Here is a 19,813-nt window from a genome sequence, read left to right on the forward strand (position 1 = left end):
AAGAGATTAAAACTTTAAAAGAGAACCAAATAGAAATTCCGGAGATGAAGAACTCAATAAAAGAGATCAAGAATGAACTAGAGAGCATAGGAAATAGAGCTGACCAGGTGGAGGAAAGAATTAATGATATCAATGGCCACTGGTACTAAGATAGAAGCAGATGCTATGGGACAACTTTGTTTAGGATTTTGGCATCTGTATTCATCAGGAATTTGGATATGTAGTTTTCTTTTTTTGTGTTACACTTGTCAGGTTTTGATCTCAGGGTTATGCTGACCTCATAAAATGTGTTAGGAAATATTGCCTCTTCAATTTTTGGGAGGACTTTGAGAAGAATAGGTATCAAATCTATGAATGTTTGGTACAATTCAGTAGTATAGTCATTTGATTCTGGACTCCTGGATTTTTAGGAGATTTTTGATGGTTGTTTCAATTTCCTCACTGTTTATCAGTCTATTTAGATTTCCAGTTCTTCAAGATTCAGTCTAGGAAGGTTAAATATTTCTAGGAGCTTATCCATTCCTTATAGGTTACTGGATTTCAGTAGCTTTTGACATTTCTGGAGTCCTAGCTGGTATTATTTTCTTCCTCTTGTGAGAACTAGCATCTCATGTTATAAATGTTCTTACATAGATACAGGCTCTCACACTCAGCATAGTTGTACCAAGGACATTCACATTATGTGATTTCTTGGAAAACAGAATTCCCACACACCAAGGTTAAGACTGTCCCAAAATTGCATTAGTCCTGCATCATTATCAAGGGGAAGTTGAGAAATTCTGCTCTAACTCTACTTTTGGCAGTAATAGCTAACAAAATTCAGAAATTGGAGATGGTGTTATCCATAAATGCCCTATAAAAGGAACTAAATAAAAAGCAAGTGCATGCTCCATCCCAGGGAAATACCGACTCCTATTTAGTGTGTGTCCCTCAAGCTAAGTGCCAGCTGTAGCTCAGCCCACTTTCATTAGCATTCCCTTTTTCAAGCTTCCTCAGTACTGACTACTCTAATGAGTTAGCAAGAATATTACAAAAGGAGAACTTCCAAATTGAATATGGAAATAAGATTTGAATCATGAAAAAAGGAGGAGGAAATTTAGTAGAGGATCGGAAAAAGACATCAGATCTGTTCCGTACATGAGAGTTGGTGCTGGGACCCTAACAGTGACAGATTGAAACCCAGGACCAGAGGCTGTTGTGGAGAGTCATAGCTTTGCAGCAGTTTGTTATGGCTGAAAGGACAGAGTGGGAGCATCCAGTTAGTAGCCAGCATCTGTGACTTTAGAATCTAAAACCCAGGCAAGCTTGTCATACAGAAGTAAAAGTGGAGTAGCAGAGCAAGAGCAGAGAGAGGGGAGCTGGGGTTTTACATTAATGGCCCGGAGAATGATGTCTTAGTTGGTGGACTTGGGAAAGTCAAGAGTGAGGACTAGAGAACATGGGAGAGTATTACATTGGGGCATAGCCATCCTTAGTTTGAATAGTTTGAATAATGAAACTGTAATACCAAATGGAATGCATGTGGGGGCAGAGCTATGGGAATACAGGGATGAGCCAGAGAGGTGTGATAGATGAGTGAACGTCACCCCCACTGAAGGCCCCAGGAAAGCACACTGAGAAGTAGCTGCATTGGACATTGCTGCCCAGCAGTATAGTTCAGGTAAAGTAAGAAACGATCAAAACCAAAGTTTGTCACAGAAAGTCTGGTTCTTGGTGCTTCCAAGGGCAAAAAGGTTCTAACTACGGGAAGCTTTAAGGAATTTCTCTTATACTCAATTTAAATTTTTCATTTGCTTTCGGCTCTGTTGGAACATAAATTCTGCTTCTTCCACAAATCTCTCCATTTAGTTCCTTTTTACCCACCCTTAGAGTATGATTTGGTTCCTTCTGTTTTTCTCAATAGAGCATCACTTCACTGCCTTTGGTGACAGAAAGACAAGGGGCAGGGACGTGTTAGCTGAGGAGTTCTCAAAGATCTTGATCCACATTAGCATTAAAATTGGTTTGCATTTCCAGAACATACACCATTTTCTAGCTAGTGAAAGTGAGATGAGAAAGGGGTATCCATCACCCCAGCATCTGTGTTAAAGCCAAGTGACACATAAAAACTAAGTGTGGTAGAAAATTTTTACCAGAGTCTGAGTTACAATAATAAATAATTATTATTGCTAACATTTATTAACTGCTTTCTAAGTTTCAGACCCTCTGAAACATGACTAAGTCACAACAAATATGAGATTTTTAATAACCAAGATCGACACTTCAAAAGCCTGAGTATACATTTTATTAGTAGAACTATCTCTTTCTTATAAATGAAGATGATATCCTCTCTTGCTTGCTTTGTAGCCATTTGGAAAATCTAACGTCCTGCCATAAGTCTCACCAGTTTGTGGCCCACATTTAAAGACTGTTGCCACACACAGTGTATTAGGAATGTCCTGGTGAGGAAGGTTTTAATCAATCAGACTTGATTTAGTGGGATTTTGCAGACAAATCTTTGTTCTCAGTTATATAATAATTACAAGCTATTCTACAGTGGATAAGGAAAGGATTACTCTCCCCTTTGAAAATGGTACCTTTATAATTACATGTATTTATTTGCCTTATCAGAATAGAACTCACCAGCTGAGACACAGAATTATTTTTATTTGAAAGACTCCTGGATAAATTGAACAACTACAGTTGGGGGGGGGGGTGCTTACTAGCTTCTGTCTACAATTGTTTCTGTTATGAATAAATACATAATCTGGAATGAGTTTTTTTTTTTCTTTTTGAAATGTATACATACTTAGCACAAAAATTACCTAGATGGTTAATTCAGGCCAACCCATGATACTCTGGAGAAATATGTAGACATTTATTGATAGCTTTGTGTATTCAACGTGCCAATGTGTTGTAGCCAAAGCTTTGGATTTTGTGGGCAGCTTTACAGTTCTAGATCACAGAACTTTTTCTTCAGAGAACTTTTCTTTTTTAGAGTTTATTTCTCCTTGTCATTGTTCTACTTAAATTTGCAGCAAACTCCTGTGTCTCAGATACGTCTGCAGAGGACGCGCTTTTCTCTCAGGTGCTTATTATGACAGCAAGGGAAGCTCAGAAAGAAATAATAACGAGCCTGGATCATTTGTAAACTGGATCCTATTTCTCTTAGCCAGTGTTGGTCAAATAAGTTTGTAAATATGATATATATATATTTGCTCGCTTATAGTTTGCATTGTGTGTGGGAGACAGGCTGTAAGCAGGCAGGGTCGTTATAGCCTAAGGCTTAGTCTTAAAACTAAGCCTTTCCCACCCTTTTAATACTAAGATCTTTTCAAAACTAAGCTTTTCCCCACACCCTTGATTGTTGCATGATGTGGAGTGGTGCACTCTCATGAGGAATCCCATTATGCCTCAGATAAGTGACTTTGTATCAGAGACTTCCTTGTTTGTATATTGGATTAAAGGTTTTGATTTCTACGCTATAAAATGGGGCAGAGGAGCCCATGCTGGGAGAGAGCAGAGAAAGGCCACGTGGAGGAGAGGAGAAGCAGCCAAGATGGCGGAGTGCTGAAGGAGAAGCCAGTTTGTGCAGAGAGAAGGAGATGGGGAACAGAGGTGAATAAGGCTAGTGAGGTAGAAACCTTTGATTCTAGGAAACTCGGGTGAGTCAGTGGCTTTAGGAGCCCTGAATGGAAGGGAAGTGTTTTATTTCTTGCCCACCGGGTACAAGCTAGGATTAAAGCTAATGGCCCACCAGTTCTTGGCTCTGTTGTTCCATTACTGTCTGTCCGAATCCAATGCGAACCTGCATGGGCCAGGCAGCTGTGATGGTGGCCGCGGCTACTGGCTTTACAGCCAGATCTTTTCAGTTTGTGTTTTTTACATAATACCAAAAGGTCTGTTTCAGCAATATACACATTTTGGTTTTCTTTTGCCAGATATCTTTAGAAACAAGAGCCCCCTTGGTCCCCTTCCTGATGCTATCAACCTCTCTAATGTTGGGACAGTGGATGTCTCTGAGCAGAAGCTCTGCCTTCTGTTTCTTCTGCTTTCCTGTCCCCTGCAGGCACCACCCTCTCCGTGGGCGCCGCTTTCTCCTTGCCCTCTGACATGCTAACATATTGGACTGCCCGCCAGGGGAATGCCAATCTAGTGCCCTTCATTGGTGGACACAGTAAAATCACTACGTGATGCTTTGTTCTACTAAAGGGCAATGAACATCGCCTGTTGAAGTGCTGAGAGAGCCGGAGTCTCAGCTCCGCCTGCTCATGGCTTCAGTTCGGCCAGGGCGCTGGGCCAGGAGAGACAGTGTCCTCAGGCCTTAGGCCAGGGGTCCCCAAACTTTTTACACAGGGGGCCAGTTCACTGTCCCTCAGACCACTGGAGGGCCGGACTATAAAAAAAACTATGAACAAATCCCTATGCACACTGCACATACCTTATTTTAAAGTAAAAAGACAAAACGGGAACAAATACAATATTTAAAATAAAGAACAAGTAAATTTAAATCAACAAACTGACCAGTATTTCAATGGGAACTATTCTCCTCTCACTGACCACCAGTGAAAGAGGTGCCCCTTCCGGAAGTGCAGTGGGAGCCGGATAAATGGCCTCAGGGGGCCACAAGTGGCCCGTGGGCCATAGTTTGGGGACCCCTGCCTTAGGCTGTCATCTAATGGCAGCCTGGGCAGGTGGGCTCTGGCTAGCTAGCTTGAAGCTTTTTCTTTCAGAATGTTTGGGCCCTGGGTTCGCAGCTTTCACTCGGGGTCTGCAGAGAATAGGGACCCTGCTAAGTGGGGTCCTGGCCCTGGGCTGAGTGAATGCAGGAGCCCTGCAGGCCCAGGTGCCTGTGTGTGTTAGCACCCCGCCACCGCTCGCCGCCCTGCGCAGGCTCTGTGCCTAGGTTTCCTCTTCTCTTCCTTTGTCATTTCTGTGCCCTGTGAGGCGACATGGCCCTGGGCCCCACCTGTGCCCCGGCCCCTCCCAGCACACCTTAGCCTGTTCCCCACCATGCAGTCCTGTGTGGTTCCTGGAGGGGTCGGGCATCCTCTGTCAGTGAGACTCTCATTCTTCTTTCTGCTCCATCCCCCAATTCTCATTATCTGCACCCCCACCTTGCTTTCTGCCTCACTGGTGCCCACAAACCTCTCTTCTTCCTCTCCCTCCCTCGCTCTTCACCACAGGTATGTCCTTACTGGCATTCGGAGTGAGGAAGCTCACTGGATTTCCCGTCATGCTGACATCTGTCACCTCCCCTCCCTATAATTACCAGCTTCTTCTCCCCATGTGCCCTCCCTAATATTAACTCAACATCACCAGATTAAACCAAACAAGAGGTAGGACACAATCTTGTTCTGTCATCAAGCCTTAAATCCTCTCATTGTCTAAGTCAATAAATACTCCTGAATGTTTAAACTCTGCCACACTTGAACATTACACCAAGCATCACAGGACCTAACCTAAAGTAGTAGCTAGACTACTTAAAGCATCTTTACATCTAATACATTTCCAGATAAATTATTATATTTGGCACTTTGAGTTTTCATTTTACCCCTAGATCAGGGGTCGGGAACCTATGGCTCATGAGCCAGATGTGGCTCTTTTGATGGCTGCATCTGGCTCGCAGACACATCTTTAATAAAAAAGATAATAACATTAAAATTATAAAACATTCTCATGTATTACAATCCATTCATTTTCTACCGCTCATGTTCATGGTTGCGGGTGGCTGGAGCCAATCACAGCTGTCCTCCGGGACAACACCAAATTTTTATTGAATAATGCGTAACGTACACGGGTTGTTGTATGGCTCTCATGGAATTACATTTTAAAATATGTGGCGTTCATGGCTCTCTCAGCCAAAAAGGTTCCCGACACCTGCTCTAGATAGTTCATTTGATTAACTGAAATTTATAGCATGTTGGACACCTGCTACCTTACACACGAGGAACGTCTAAAACACTGTGTGAAAGTCGTCCTGGGATGACAGGGCTAGGGCTTCTTTAAGGAAAACACTATATACATCTTTTTTCTTTTTTTGGGTGAAGGGGTGGTAATGACTTGAGAGCCTCTGACCACCTTAATAAAAGATGGTTTATTGTCGGGCTTTAATGGGATTGGACCTGGGATTGCCCCTACTCTGACTCACACCCTCTTGTTCTTTCGTGGTGCCTCTGCCTTCCACCTCTTGCAGAGGCCAGTCTGGTCCCCGTGCGTTCCCTAGAAGGGCCTGAACCCACAGATCATAGCCTGTATGGCTTAGCTAATAACCAGCCCTCCTGTTGTCCACAGCCCATCCCAACAGGCCTATTGTTAGGGACCCAACAGATTCTTCCCCATCTGGGCTTTGGTCCTGCTGAGAAATAAGGTAAAGGACTCAGGAAGCCAAAATATCACCTTCATTACTGATAAAGACATTGAAGGGTGCACTTTATTGTGTGTCAGCAGCAAGCACTCTTACTTTAGGCAGCTCGACTCACCCAGGGATAGGAGCTTCTGGACCTGGATGGGCCTCCCCTCCCTCCCTCCAGGGAGAAGCTTGAGCAGTAGGAGAGGAGCCGGGCGATGTGAGCGGCCCACAGGAGAGAAGGGCAGAGGAAGGGGCCGGCTGCGCCTCCCAGGTCTCCAGGCAGGGCTGTCTGTCACCACCCCCGTGCAGCGTGGTGGAGACCAGGAGTGCTCTGCTGACAACTGGCCCCTCTGTGTGCAAGGAAACGCCCTTCTAATCACAGGTCATTAGTCTGCCTTCAGTGTGGACTGCCTCTGGGTCGGGTGTCAACCCCAGTCTAGGAAGTGGTCATGATGTCCAAAGCGAGAGTCTGAAGGTGTTCCCTGAGCAGATGCTGCGCATGGGGCACTCTAGTCGGGAGGCGTTCTAGAGCTGGCAGGTGTGGGGACTAGCACCTGAGTCCTGCCCTGTAACATCACAACCTCACTGACTGCTCCCTGGGCATTTTCTGAGTGATCATTTGGGTCATTTTTTTATCCCTCCATCTCTTTATGTTACACTTGAAGGTGGCACTGGATCAGCCATCAGAGAGAGTGAGAGAGCACATGGCTATCAGAGAATTGACATACTTGTGCTGTTTTACAGGTAACAAGTGTGTCCTGTTAAAATGCCATTCCCTGAGAGCACCACCTTGGGGCTGTCTGGAGGCAGAAGTACCTGAGCAGAAGGACTCTGTGCGTGTTTTAGAACAGAGAGGACACATAGCTTTCATCTCAGGGCACCTTCTGTACAATGACGATGGCTGCCTGCTGTGCTGTGCTGTGCTGTGCTGTGCTGTGCTGTGCTGAGCTGTGCTGTGCTGTGCTGTGCTGTGCTGTGCTGTGCTGTGCTGTGCTGTGCTGAGCTGTGCTGTGCTGTGCTGTGCTGTGCTGTGCTGTGCTGAGGAAGATTCGGAGGCAGGGTCCCCGCTCAGTGGAAGTGTTCTGTGGTCATTATTGTGCACCAGATGTGACAGGGCAAGGAGAGTGGGGCCCTGGCACCAAGTACTTAGCTGCTATTGATTAAAAAAGCAGAGGTGGAGCCTTTGTCCCCTAGAAAATGCAGCTGCCACTGTACCAGAGGTAGGGAGTGGGGCCGGCCCCTTACCCCTGCCTGGCCCTGCAGCCACTGGGCCAGAGGTCTGGATTGTACAGAGCGAAGGTCTGAGCTTTCTCTGTGAAGGGCCAGATCTTAAGTGTGTGGGCTATATGTTCCACTGTAGGGCAGAAGCAGCACAGACAGTAAGAAAGGAATGATCAGCCCTGGCCGGTTGGCTCAGTTGTAGAACATCGGCCTGGTGTACAGGAGTCCCGGGTTCGATTCCCGGCCAGGGCACACAGGAGAAGCGCCCATCTGCTTCTCCACCCCTCCCCCTCTCCTTCCTCTCTGTCTCTCTCTTCCCCTCCCACAGCCAAGGCTCCTTTGGAGCAAAGTTGGCCCGGGCACTGAGGATGGCTCTGTGGCCTCTGCCTCAGGCACTAGAATGGCTCTGGTTGCAACAGAGCAACGCCCCAGATGGGCAGAGCATCGCCCCCTGGTGGGCATGCCGGGTGGATCCGGCTGAGCACATGCGGGAGTCTGTCTGACTGCCTCCCTGTTTCTAACTTCAGAAAAATACAAAAAAAAAAAAAAAAGAAACGAATGGGTGTGGCTATGCCCCAAAGGCAGACAGTGGGGCATGATTTGCAGCCTGATTAGAAAAGAGGTAAGCAGCAAGACCTGGAGTTCTAGAAACTCCCTATGGTAACTATGCCCGAATCTGCCTCCATAACAGTTGAGAAAGATTTGACAGGTAGTACTAAGACTTAGGACCTAACTTCTCACAGAAACTCTTAGCAGTGAGGTTCACTCGGTCATTCACCACATAAGTACAGAATCATGACAGTGATGTCACTTCTCAGGCAGCAGTGGAGTTCAAAATCAGTATTTCAGACTCATGGGAATTCCTGAAATCACCCATGAGTCGAGTATCGTGGATTGAGGTGGACTCATGCAGACATTGTGACACATGAGACAGTTCCTTTTCTCCATCCCTTACAGGTGCCGGAGGTAAAGTGCTCTTGTGTGCCATTCGAGTTTAACATCAGGGCTCCTGTACTTTGGTTTACATTAATTTATCTCTTGCTGTTTTGAGAGTCAAGTTTATTGAAAGAAAAAGCATAAGCCCTCAATGAATCCATGTTAGACTTGGTCTTAAACCTTGCTTTTATGACCATAAGCACATATACACCATTCTTTGAACATTGCCAAGAAGAACCTGGCCATCAGCATCCTGCCACTGAAGTTGGTGACTTCTGCTGTCAGCATAGGAATAACCGACACATTCACTCCCTGGGCATTGGTTTCTTCTCACCACGGGAGAAGTCATCAAGGAATGGTGTGCACAGGGTGTAGTTCCACAGGGTATCTTCAGTCATCTTTAATTTTATACACAGAATTTTGATGAGATACTCAGCCAACTGCCCAGGTTGCTCAGCTAGTCAGTAACAGCCAGTTTTGAAATCTGTTTCCTCTTCTTAGAAATGGAATAAAAATATTAGGGTTATTGTAGGGGAAATATAAGTTAAAATCTTCTAGAATGGACCCTAGCTTGTAAGTGTTAGCTGTCCTTATTAGCTGAGCTCTTGTTCATACCTCAAGTGTGGGCAGGTACGGGCTGCCTTCCGAGAGCCAGGTGAGGTGCCAGGGCCAACACCCCACATCTCTGAAGGGTGGGCTGCCAGCTCCATGGGCTGTACCTCCCATTCTCGATGAATGTTCCACTTCTGATGGTATGGCAATAAGACAAAACAGATGAGGTCAGTTACCTTAATTCATGTCACCAGGAAAAGGACCTCCTCTATCTTAAAGAATACGGTTTGCTTCCACCAACCTCCCCTCTGTCAGTGAAACAAAGAGCAGCAGTAAAAACCATTGTCTCCAGCAGGGTCCATGGGCCATGCCGCATGTCACACCCGCCCAGCTCTGCCCTTGAAGTGCAGAAGCAGCCATGCAGTTGGTCAGTGAGCTGCTTTTGCTGTGTTTCACCAGAACTTGATTTATGTACACTGAAATTTGAATTTCATGTAATGTTCATGTATCAGAAAATATTCTTCTTCTGATTTCCCCAACTATTTTAAAACGTAAGAACTACTCTTAGCTCAGAGGTGGTAAAAAAGAAGTCACCACCTTGATTTGATCTCCAGGCTGCCGTTCTGCAGTCCTGATGTGGAACACCAAACAGAGAGGTAGACCTGTGCCCATTACTGGTTGTGTGACCTGAGCAAACCGTCTGACATCTCTGGGCCTCAGTTCCCTGCAGGAAAAACAAAAGACCTGTCTTAAAGGCTCCCTAGGGTTCCTGCCAGCACTAAGAGTCCAGGCTGCATGGTTCCATGTCCCTTTGCAGTCACAGCAGCCTGCATTCTAGTCCTGACTCAGCCTCTGACTTGCTGGAGACATTGGGCAAGTTCCTAAACCTCCCAGTACCTCAGTTGCCTCATCTGTAAAATGGGGATTAAATGACATCATTTTAGGGAAGTGATATATTTGTGAACCCCTTAACACAAATATGCGATGAACATTCATTGTACTTAGTATACACTCAGTAATTGCTACCTATTGTATTCTTTAAAAGAATTGAATTCCTATTAATAATAGTTTTGAAAAGACAGCTTCTGCTCACTGCCAGAGGGTTTTCTTCACAGTCCTGAGATTTAAAAAAAAAAAAAAAAGCCCCCCTCCCAGGGTGTGCAGCTTTTGAAACAAATCCTGTCATTTGTGTCCACTACCATTAGCTTCTCTTCCTTTAATGAAAGCAAAGAACAAACGTGATAAATTAACCTTGTATCTCTGTTTACAGCTCTCTCACTCCACCCAGTGGCAGGAAGTTCCTGGCCAAAGAGGCAGAAGAAGAGAATCTTTAAGACTTTAATAATAATTATTATTATTTATGACGTCCTCTACCAGTAGAGCAAGACTTCATTTTGAAATCATTTCCCCTTGATTCTCTGTGTGTTGCCATGTTTCAGGCATGCAGTGGGTAGGTAACCATTCAGCTAAGTGGTTTTCAGGAAGCAGATATAAGTGCTTGAAGTTTGGCCAGCCTGAGTGGTTCAGTTACCTGATCAGGTGGTGATTCAAAATGTTGCTTGGAGTGAAATGCTGGCCAGAGCAGCGTGAGGGTAAGGGCTGCAGTGGACGGGACTCGACAGGTCACATTTTCCTCATCTCTCTATTTGACTCTTTGCCTGTCCCTGTCTCTTTCATATGTCTGTCCCTCTCTTGATTATTTTTCATAGCCCTCTCTTTTCCTGTGTCTCTGGTATCTCTCTCTTCCTCACTTCTCCTCTCATCTCTTTATTCTTCCACTCCTTCCTCTGCTCCCTACCACCACCACCAACCTTACTCTCTGGTCTGTTTAAATCTCTAGTCTTCCTCTTTTATCCCTTTTCTTATCCATTTGTATTTTCTGTCTCTTTCTCTCTCTCCCTTTGTAAATCTCTTGTCTGTCCATCTGTTTTTCTTCTTTTTTTTTTCTTTTTTTTAATTAAGTGAGAGCAGGGGAGGCAGAGAGACAGACTCCTGCATGCACACCGACTGGGATCCACCCACAACCCCCATGGGGTGATGCTCTGCCCATCTGGAGCATTGCTACACTTAGCAACCAAGCTATTTTTAGCGCCTGAGATGGAGGCCAGAAAGCCATCCTCAGTGCCTGGGGCCAACTCACTTGAATCAATCAAGCCATGGCTGCAGGAGGGGGAAAGAGAGGGGTATAAGGGGAAGAAGGGGGAGGGGGAGGAGTGGAGAAGCAGATGGTTGCTTCTCCTATGTGCCCTGAGCAGGACTTGAACCTAGGACACCAACACGCCAGGCCAATGCTCTACCACTCAGCCAACCAGCCAGGACCAACCATCTGTTTTTCTGTTTGTATGTGTGATGTCTCTCAGTTTCTTTGTGACTCTTCTGCCTCTGTCTTTGTCTTGCCTTCTCTCTCCCTCTGTGTGTGTCTGTCTCTCTGTCTGGCCTCTGTTTCTGGACAGGGTCACCTTGCCTTGTGTAACAGCTTTCCACCTGACCTGGGTGGCTCTGTGTCTGCTCCATGTCTCCTCAGAACCCTGTGCCTGAGCTTCCTGTTTCAACATAAAGATTCCTTTCAAAACAGCTTAGTTCTGAGCGTGCTTAGTATATGCTTAATAATTAAGGCTGTAATTAAAGTATAACTGCTAGTATAATTAAAATTCACGTTAGTGGATCCTGAAATTATGAAGCAGTTAGGTACCTGTTGTGGCCCTGCAGGAGCAGCTGGAGGTGGAAGGGATCTGCTTCTCCCGAGAGTGCGCTGTCCTCTCCAACCCCAGCCCCGCCCACCGGCTCTGCGCCTGGGGCCCGAGGAGCTGCTGGGGGAGGACCAGCAGCCGAGGGAGACCTCCCTCAAGGGCACTGCACACACAGCCAGCTGCTGCTCAGCTCTCCTTAGGGATGGCAGCCCCTGCCAAGGCCCTTGGAGAATCTGGGGAAGCTCAGGAATTGTCCCCCTTGTTCTTCATCAGGCCGTTTGGCATTTCTATTGCAGACCTAGCAAAAGGGATTAGTTGAGGATGCTGGACCAGCCAAGGTGATCGGAACCATACTCACCCATCCCCCACCCTTCACCACACACTTTGCGTGTATGAGCCTGTTCATGGTTGTGCAGTTGATAGCAAGTCCCTCCTGTGTGATGGGCACTGTGCTGAGCCTGCAGACACCCTGGCGAGCAAGTCTGATAAAATGTCAGCCCTCATAAAACTAATGTTCAGTGGGTCGGGAGAAATGTCAGTAAGCGATCCCAATAGTGCTATGATCTCAATGTGTAAGGTACTTTGGAAGCTCATTTTTCAATCCTGTGCTCTAGTTTGGGGGTTGGAGGGTGGTAAAAATAAGGCTTCCCCTAAAGAATGCCATTTAAAGAGATTTCTCATGAACGAATGGTGTCAGCCAGGCAGAGGAAGCATCAGAGCCCTGGGGGAAGGCCAGAGGCCCAGCCTGTCTGCAGGGTCACAGATTTCCAAACCAGCCATTGTATCCCCTTTGGAAATACCTCGTGCTAAATTGGGTGCTGAAGAGGATAGTAATTAACTGATTCAGTTAGGCTAGTTGGTTGCCAGGAAGAGCAACTCGTTTATCTTGGGGAAAGAGTGAAGAGCTTTATTTCATCCCTACATGTGGAAGGGAATTCCAGTAAGGCTGATTAAATAGTTCTCGAAGTGGCTCCAAGCCAGAGAGGGATCTGGGTTGGAGGCAGCCCTTGTTCGTTCACCTGACTTCACAGCTCTGCATAGCGCTCTGCAGTTCTCTTACCTGCTTACCTGTGCCTGGCAGGCCCTTTCCATCCTCCTGTATTCTGCCATGGATATTGCCTGTTCAGATCACATGAGAGCAGATCCATTTGGATAAGCTAATGATCATCACCTGTATTTCTACCATCCTGGGATCAGGTACAATCAAGGTTTTGGGAACAGTCGATTCTGCCTCCACACCATGCACCCTCCTCCAGCAGGGGGTGGGAAGAGCAGGTTGAGCCAGATGGGAGATTGGGAAGAGCAGGCATCCTAACTGCACCTGCTCTTTCTTCGTAAGTGATTTGTAACATCATTGAGATTCTGTGAGCTCATACATGGAATAGTGCTTCAAATTTTACATGCCAAACAGGAGTCCCCAGGAAATGAGAAGAGAGTGGGAAGAGCAAAGGACTTTGAATCCTGCCAGTCACTAAGCCTCAATGCCCTTGGTTAAGGAACTGACTTATAAACACCTAACTCATAAAATCATTGTACAGCTCAAATAAAGTAATGTGGGAAGATTTTGTAAATAACAGAAACAGAGATTTTTATTATTGCCAACATTATTATTATAACATATTTATAAAATCACAAGGAATTGGCCCTGGCCGGTTGGCTCAGCGGTAGAGCGTCGGCCTAGCGTGCGGAGGACCCGGGTTCGATTCCCGGCCAGGGCACACAGGAGAAGCGCCCATTTGCTTCTCCACCCCTCCGCCGCGCTTTCCTCTCTGTCTCTCTCTTCCCCTCCCGCAGCCAAGGCTCCATTGGAGCAAAGATGGCCCGGGCGCTGGGGATGGCTCTGTGGCCTCTGCCTCAGGTGCTAGAGTGGCTCTGGTCGCAATATGGCGACGCCCAGGATGGGCAGAGCATCGCCCCCTGGTGGGCAGAGCATCGCCCCCTGGTGGGCAGAGCGTCGCCCCTGGTGGGCGTGCCGGGTGGATCCCGGTCGGGCACATGCGGGAGTCTGTCTGACTGTCTCTCCCTGTTTCCAGCTTCAGAAAAATGAAAAAAAAAAAAAAAAAAAAGATAAAATCACAAGGAATTATTCAAGATTCAGAATAGATATTTCAAGTATTAGTTCCAGAAATCGTTTAAACCTGTGAGAGGGAGCACTGACTGCTCATTCCGCTGCTTCCTTGCTGCTACTAGCCATCCTCACTGGACGTTAGCCTTTAACTTCATGGCCTCAGTCCTCTCGTCTGGAAAAGGAGGACCATCTCGGGGTGCACCTGAGGAGCAATGAGCTCGCACACTTAGGACCCTGGAACACTCTGACACGTGCTCCGTGACAGCTGCTCCTACTGCCTTTGCTATGGTTATGACCACAGAGTCGCCACAGTCCAGTTACACTGACAGAGCTTGGCAGGCCTGGTATGACCCATGCCCACGACAGGACTAACCAAGGGGAGGTGGAGTCGGAGACAAGGACCCGGGCCCCCAGAGAATCAGGCAGAAGAGTCTGCTTCTTGGGGAGATTGTGGAGGTCTTGGGAGCCATGCTTTGAGATTGTAGGGTACACTGAAGACAAAGGGAAGTGGGTAAAGAGCCTTTTGTATCTTCACTTAGGCTTCTTCCCTGGCAGATTGGAGGACAGTTGGGGAAAGATTTCTAGCTCGTGTCTGTGTTGAAGTAGATGCAAATCTGCATATTTACCTTCTCTTCATCTTCTGGTCCAGAGACTGACTGGCCTCTACGCCAGCGGGCCGTTGCTCCATGCAGGTCCTTGCTCCATGGGATCCCTGCCTGCAGCTTCACGCGGGGGTCCTGGGCCAGCTTCCAGCATGGGCCACTGTCTGACCCTCCGTCCTACTTTTCAACCTCTGGCACTTTGGCTGAAACTTTAGCAAATGAATCAACATGCACACTGAGGTGTATTAATGAAACAATAGATCTTAATATATGCATTAGTTCGGCAACAGATTACCCCCAGTTTAGCAGCCTAACACCAGGAACACCGACAAGCGCAGTTCCTGTGGTGGATCGGATGTGTCCTGGCCGGCCCGGAGGCTCAGGGCTCTCAGTGCACTGGTGTGGCTGTTGGCAGGCTAGCTTTCCTCCAGGCTGTGGGGCCGCAGTTCCTGTTCTTCGCTGGCTGTTGGCGAGGCGCCCTCAGGCCCTGCCTCCTGGACTTCCTGTGGGGCAGCCCGCAGCAGGGCAGTCTGCCTCCTGGCCAGTCCTGGAGGAGTCCCGCAGGACTGGATCCTGGGCTGTTGAACTTGGCCTCAAAGTGGCATTCTGTCACTTTTGCTACATTCTTACTCATTAGAAGCAAGTAGCTGGATCCAGCCCCCTGTCAAGGGGAGAGGATTGGACAGGGGTGTGAACGCCAGGAGGTGGGGATTGAGCATGTTGGAAGCTGCCTACCGTGTTTACAAACTAATATGTTATTAAAGTAATGCTAGCTTCTTTAACAAGAGAGAAATGCTAAAATGACAGACTTAATAGACAGTTATTTCTCATTCCTATGAAGTCTAAGTGGGCGAGTGAGTGGGGTGCTCTGCTCTAATCAAGTGTCCGTGCTGCAGGCACCACTGCCATCTCCAGAAAGGTGTCTTCCAGGGTTGTCTGGGCTGGCAGCATGTCAATGGTCACACTGGAGATTTTTTCACATATGTTTTGTAGTCCTTTGCACTCCAGTGACTGGAACTCAGATACAGGACCTCACCTAGATACAAGGGGGCCTGGTTGCCACTCCCTGGCTGGGCAGCTGCCTCCCAGCCACAGCTCTCCCCTGCGGGAGCGGAGTGTGGGTTTGGGGACAGCCAGCAGTCCGCCACAGACGCTTTGCCATTTACAGCGTGCAATGTGTTACCTCCTTTGCCCTCACCAGTCAGTGCAGTCAGCATGCTCATCCAAGGAAACAGACCAGCATACCTTTATGTAATTAGAATAGAATAGGGCTCACGTCCCATCTCTGCCACTATAGTCTGCATGACCATGGGAATGTTCTTGAATCTCTCCATGCCTCAGTTAGCTCATCTTGTCACAGGCAATAGGACCTATTCAGAGTCATTGAAAAGACTGCATCTACATAACGTGGCACTATCTGGCATGTGTAAGTGCTTAATGAATATTAGTGATGAGGAAGATGATCATAATGTTATGCCTGGAGATAAAGAAGTTGAGGCTCAGAGCACTTAAATGACTTACCCGAAACTACACTGATGCCCAGCAGAGCCCGGTGAGAGGCTGGGGGTTTCGGCTGACACCCCTGCCGTTGCACTGCTGCTTTGCAAAGAGCACACTTGTCAGACTCCTGTGTCAAGCAGCAGCCGGTGAGCGTGGAGCCAAAGACAGTTCCGAGAGTCCCCTTCACCACAGCTTTGTGCACCCAGGGCCCCTGAGAACCTGCGTGACATCACCTTTCCCGTGCACTGTGCCTCTGTAGCTCACTTCTGCCTTTGTCTGCCGCACGCCAACCCGCACCTCCTCTCCACGTGCACTCTCAGGCCCTCCGAGCCCTGAGTGTCAGGAGCTTTGTTTACAAGGAGGATCTGTCTTGCTAAGAAGATAAAAGCACAGGAAATGATGTCAGAGGAGGTATTTCATTAAAGTCTTAAATTCTGTCACGGTTCTCCTAGGACCTGTTCACTCTGAAAGGACAGAATAGCATCCCACATGTTAAGCAGTCAGTCCCAGAAGCAGACTTGGGTGGGGTAGCTGGCGGGCAAATGCTACAGACCCACCAGGCATGCCGAGAGGTGCCATTAGAGGCTGCAGGGCTCCCTGTCGGGGCCTCAGCCCCTTTTGTTATATAGAACAAAGACGACTGGAAACGGACATGTTGAAAGCAGTGGGTTTGTGGCCCTAGGTGGGCAGCTTGTCTGAACTTCAGTTCTCAGACCCTTCAGCGCAAAACATGAGGACAGGACACCTGGTGTGGGCCAGCCACATTAAGGCTTCTTGACTTGCATTATCAGTAACTTCACCTTTTATCAGTAAAAACAAAAAGGCCCCTCAGTCTCTCTAAAGTCCTCTCTTTCCTCTTCTGTTCTCACTGATCTTGATCTCATCCGTCATCTTTCCTGTCTTGGCATTGATTAGAACCTACATTTCATTCATTTCCCAGTGAAAGGTGTGGAATAACATCCGGGTGTCTTCATGTGTCCCCGCCAGGATTCCGTGCTGCCCCAGCGCCCTGATTGGCCCTTTTCATGCTCCTTTTGTTACATAAGGCTTTTTCTCTGGGCTCCATATTCAGACTCTTCCGTGAAGGGTTAAGTCCATTTCAGAAGATTTCCCTTTTTAAAATCGTTGAACAAGTGGTTGTTAATTTTTCTTTTTCACAATCTTCTAAGAACCTCATTATTTTCATTTTTAACTACTAGAGAAAACATAGGCAGTATCTCTATTAATGCCAGACATTTATATGAAAAAAGGAAAAAAAATAATTTGGCATCTGGATGTCTTTCAATAGCCATATCTGCATCACAAAAAGCTGGAACCAATATTATTGAATTATATTGGTGAGTCCCGGGCATCCTGTGATTTGGGTTTGGTGAAACTTCTTAGGGCACCGCCTCCAGTTCCATTTCAGTGACTGTCTATCACCCGCCTCTTCTAGGAACCAATGTCCATGAGGCCCAGAACATACTCAGTAACAGCGGGCTCCCCATTACGTCGGCCATCGACCTGGAGGACGCAGCCAAGAAAGCTGTGGCCAGCGTGGCTAGGAAGTGACACCTCTGTCCTGATGCCCTGGAGGAAGGAGTCCACTTTGCCATGAAAAAGCGGTGTATCTCTCCTCGCTGTGAAGGAAACGGTTTTCTCATTGGGGAAAAACATGGGAAAGGGAGCAAGAATTGTTATTTGAAAAATCTTCAGTCTTTATTTTCTTCAATCAGACAGATATCCAGACAGCCTCAATCTAATTCCACTTGTGGTCTTTCTTAAATTAATGCCCTGCGTTCTCATATTTTCCTGTCACTGGGAGCCTGCTCAGTGCTCATTGTGTTGCCAACCAGTCTACGTGGTCAAACAGGCCCTCATTCATTGACTGCAGTTTTGGTGGACATTTAGTCCTGTGTAATAAAAAAAAATCACAGGCCATAAAACAAACTCAGATAAGATGCCATTTAACAGATTAACTATCAAAAAAGTACAGCTAAGACATTCAAACAAATAGCTGTTACACACTGTCACAGTTTTTCCAAGTTTCTGATTCCAGTGCATGTTTAGAAAATCCATGAGTATTCCAAAATATATTTTACAGTGGAAGGTCCACACATGATATTTCATACGTGTTTTTACCATTTGCCTTAACATTGAATATACTCCTTAACTCATACCAAAAATAAAGCCAGGAGCCTTATTTCAATTTTTGAGTAGATTTCATTTTAATGTGAAAACTGAAGAAAGCTAATTCTTATGCAAATCTCTGTAGTTAAGACATTCCAAGATGAGATGTCACTGAAATTCTACTGTGTCTGTATCTTCCCTCCCCCTCCCCTTCCGACCCCCTAGATTCTACTGGCTAAGAAAATGTAATTAAGAGAATGTGACTTTTTTCATAATGTTCATTTGTGGGGAGGGTGTGAATTAGGTTTAGAATAATATTTCAATAAATTTTATTTGTACACAAATTTAAATAAAATCCTATGTTTTATAAGTTCTAAGATCTGTGTATTTCTCATTCTAGTTCATATTATTCCTTAAACAGTTTTTCTTTTATTAAGATACTAGCCTTAGTGTCTTAGGCATATCTCAAAAATTAGAAAATTTGGATTCTATCTTGGTTAGGTAGTCTCAGGATTACAGTCATTCCTTGCCATATCGCAATTCACTTTTCACAGTCTCACTATATTGCAGATTTGTGTGTGTGTGTGTGTGACAGAGACAGAGAGAGGGACATACAGGGACAGAAATATAGGAAGAGAGAGATGAGAAGCATCAATTCTTTATTGTGGCACCTTAATCCATTGATTGCTTTCTCATATGTGCCTTGACCAGGGGGCTACAGCAGACCGAGTGAACCCTTGCTCAAGCCAGCGACCCTGGGTTCAAGCAGGCAACCTCAAGGTTTTGAACCTGGGTCCTCTGCATTCCAGTCTGACGCTCTATCCACAGTCCGGCATGGATTTTTAAATTGTATATATATAATTTTGTGTCATGGATCTTTCGCTATATTGCAGGATTTTGCGGTATATAGGTATTTTTATATATTTATTATTTTAATTATTTTTATGGTAAAATAAGCAAAATAAGTGAATGACAGGTTAATAACAGTGTAGTAAAGGCTTATAAGTGTGAGGAGGGCTTATAAAGCCTTATAATATATATAAATAATAAATATAGGGTCACTACTTCGGGATTTTTGCCTGTCACAAGGGAGGAGATTCTGGAACCTAACCTGAGACAGACAAGGGGCCACTGTATGCCAGCCCCACTCCCTTTATCAGCAGCCCTTCTGTCAGCTTATCCAATGAAAGAATAACAGTTACATACAAATCAAAAGCCCAGGTGAAAATATGACTTCAGTCTGCATAATACTACATATACTAAATCAGTAATAGACTTAAACTCCCATTTAATGAGGTTCAGTTGCCAGCATTAACGATTCTTCTATCAATGTACAAATATGCAGGAGACCAAACTTTTTTGTTTGTTTCTTACCAGTTCTTCTAAATCTCATATATGGACAAAAGTTGAAAAGTCATGTTATAGCTCCATATTTGCCATGGAGATAGAACCATTTAATAGATCAGTCTCATGTCCTTTTTAATTGTTATCTAATGAATAAAAAATGTCAATAATGTCTTTTTTGAGTGTGTGTTTTGATTTTTGATAGTTTAATAATAACTAGTATGGTAAAAGAAATAATATATACTTTGTCAGTTAGACAAAAATCAACATATTTGAATGTTTTGCTCTTTGTAAAGGCCTGTGTACACATCACATATATATAGATGTTCTAATCAATCCAGTTCGGTGGGGTATATTTAAGTCACATGATCATTTTTTAAGTGAGTTAATAGCAAACAAATAGCAACCCCGGCCTGTATTTTTCAAATAAGTGGTAGTCAGAATTAAGTTGTTTTTGCCT

The 19,813-nt window shown here is 45.8% G+C and overlaps 1 protein-coding gene across 1 annotated transcript in view; it reads left to right on the forward strand.

Moving 5' to 3' along the window:
• Positions 1-18,379, forward strand: part of SUCLG2 (succinate-CoA ligase GDP-forming subunit beta) — a 331,995-nt gene extending 313,616 nt beyond the window's left edge. The window contains exon 11 of the mRNA XM_066350978.1: positions 17,336-18,379. Within this exon, the coding sequence (XP_066207075.1) occupies positions 17,336-17,451 (116 nt within the window). The 3' untranslated portion in view covers positions 17,452-18,379. The remainder of the gene's footprint in view (positions 1-17,335) is intronic.
• The last annotated feature ends 1,434 nt before the right edge of the window (positions 18,380-19,813 follow it).

This window comes from Saccopteryx leptura, chromosome 10 (assembly GCF_036850995.1).
Source record: "Saccopteryx leptura isolate mSacLep1 chromosome 10, mSacLep1_pri_phased_curated, whole genome shotgun sequence".
In the NCBI taxonomy this organism is placed as follows: Eukaryota; Metazoa; Chordata; class Mammalia; order Chiroptera; family Emballonuridae; genus Saccopteryx; species Saccopteryx leptura.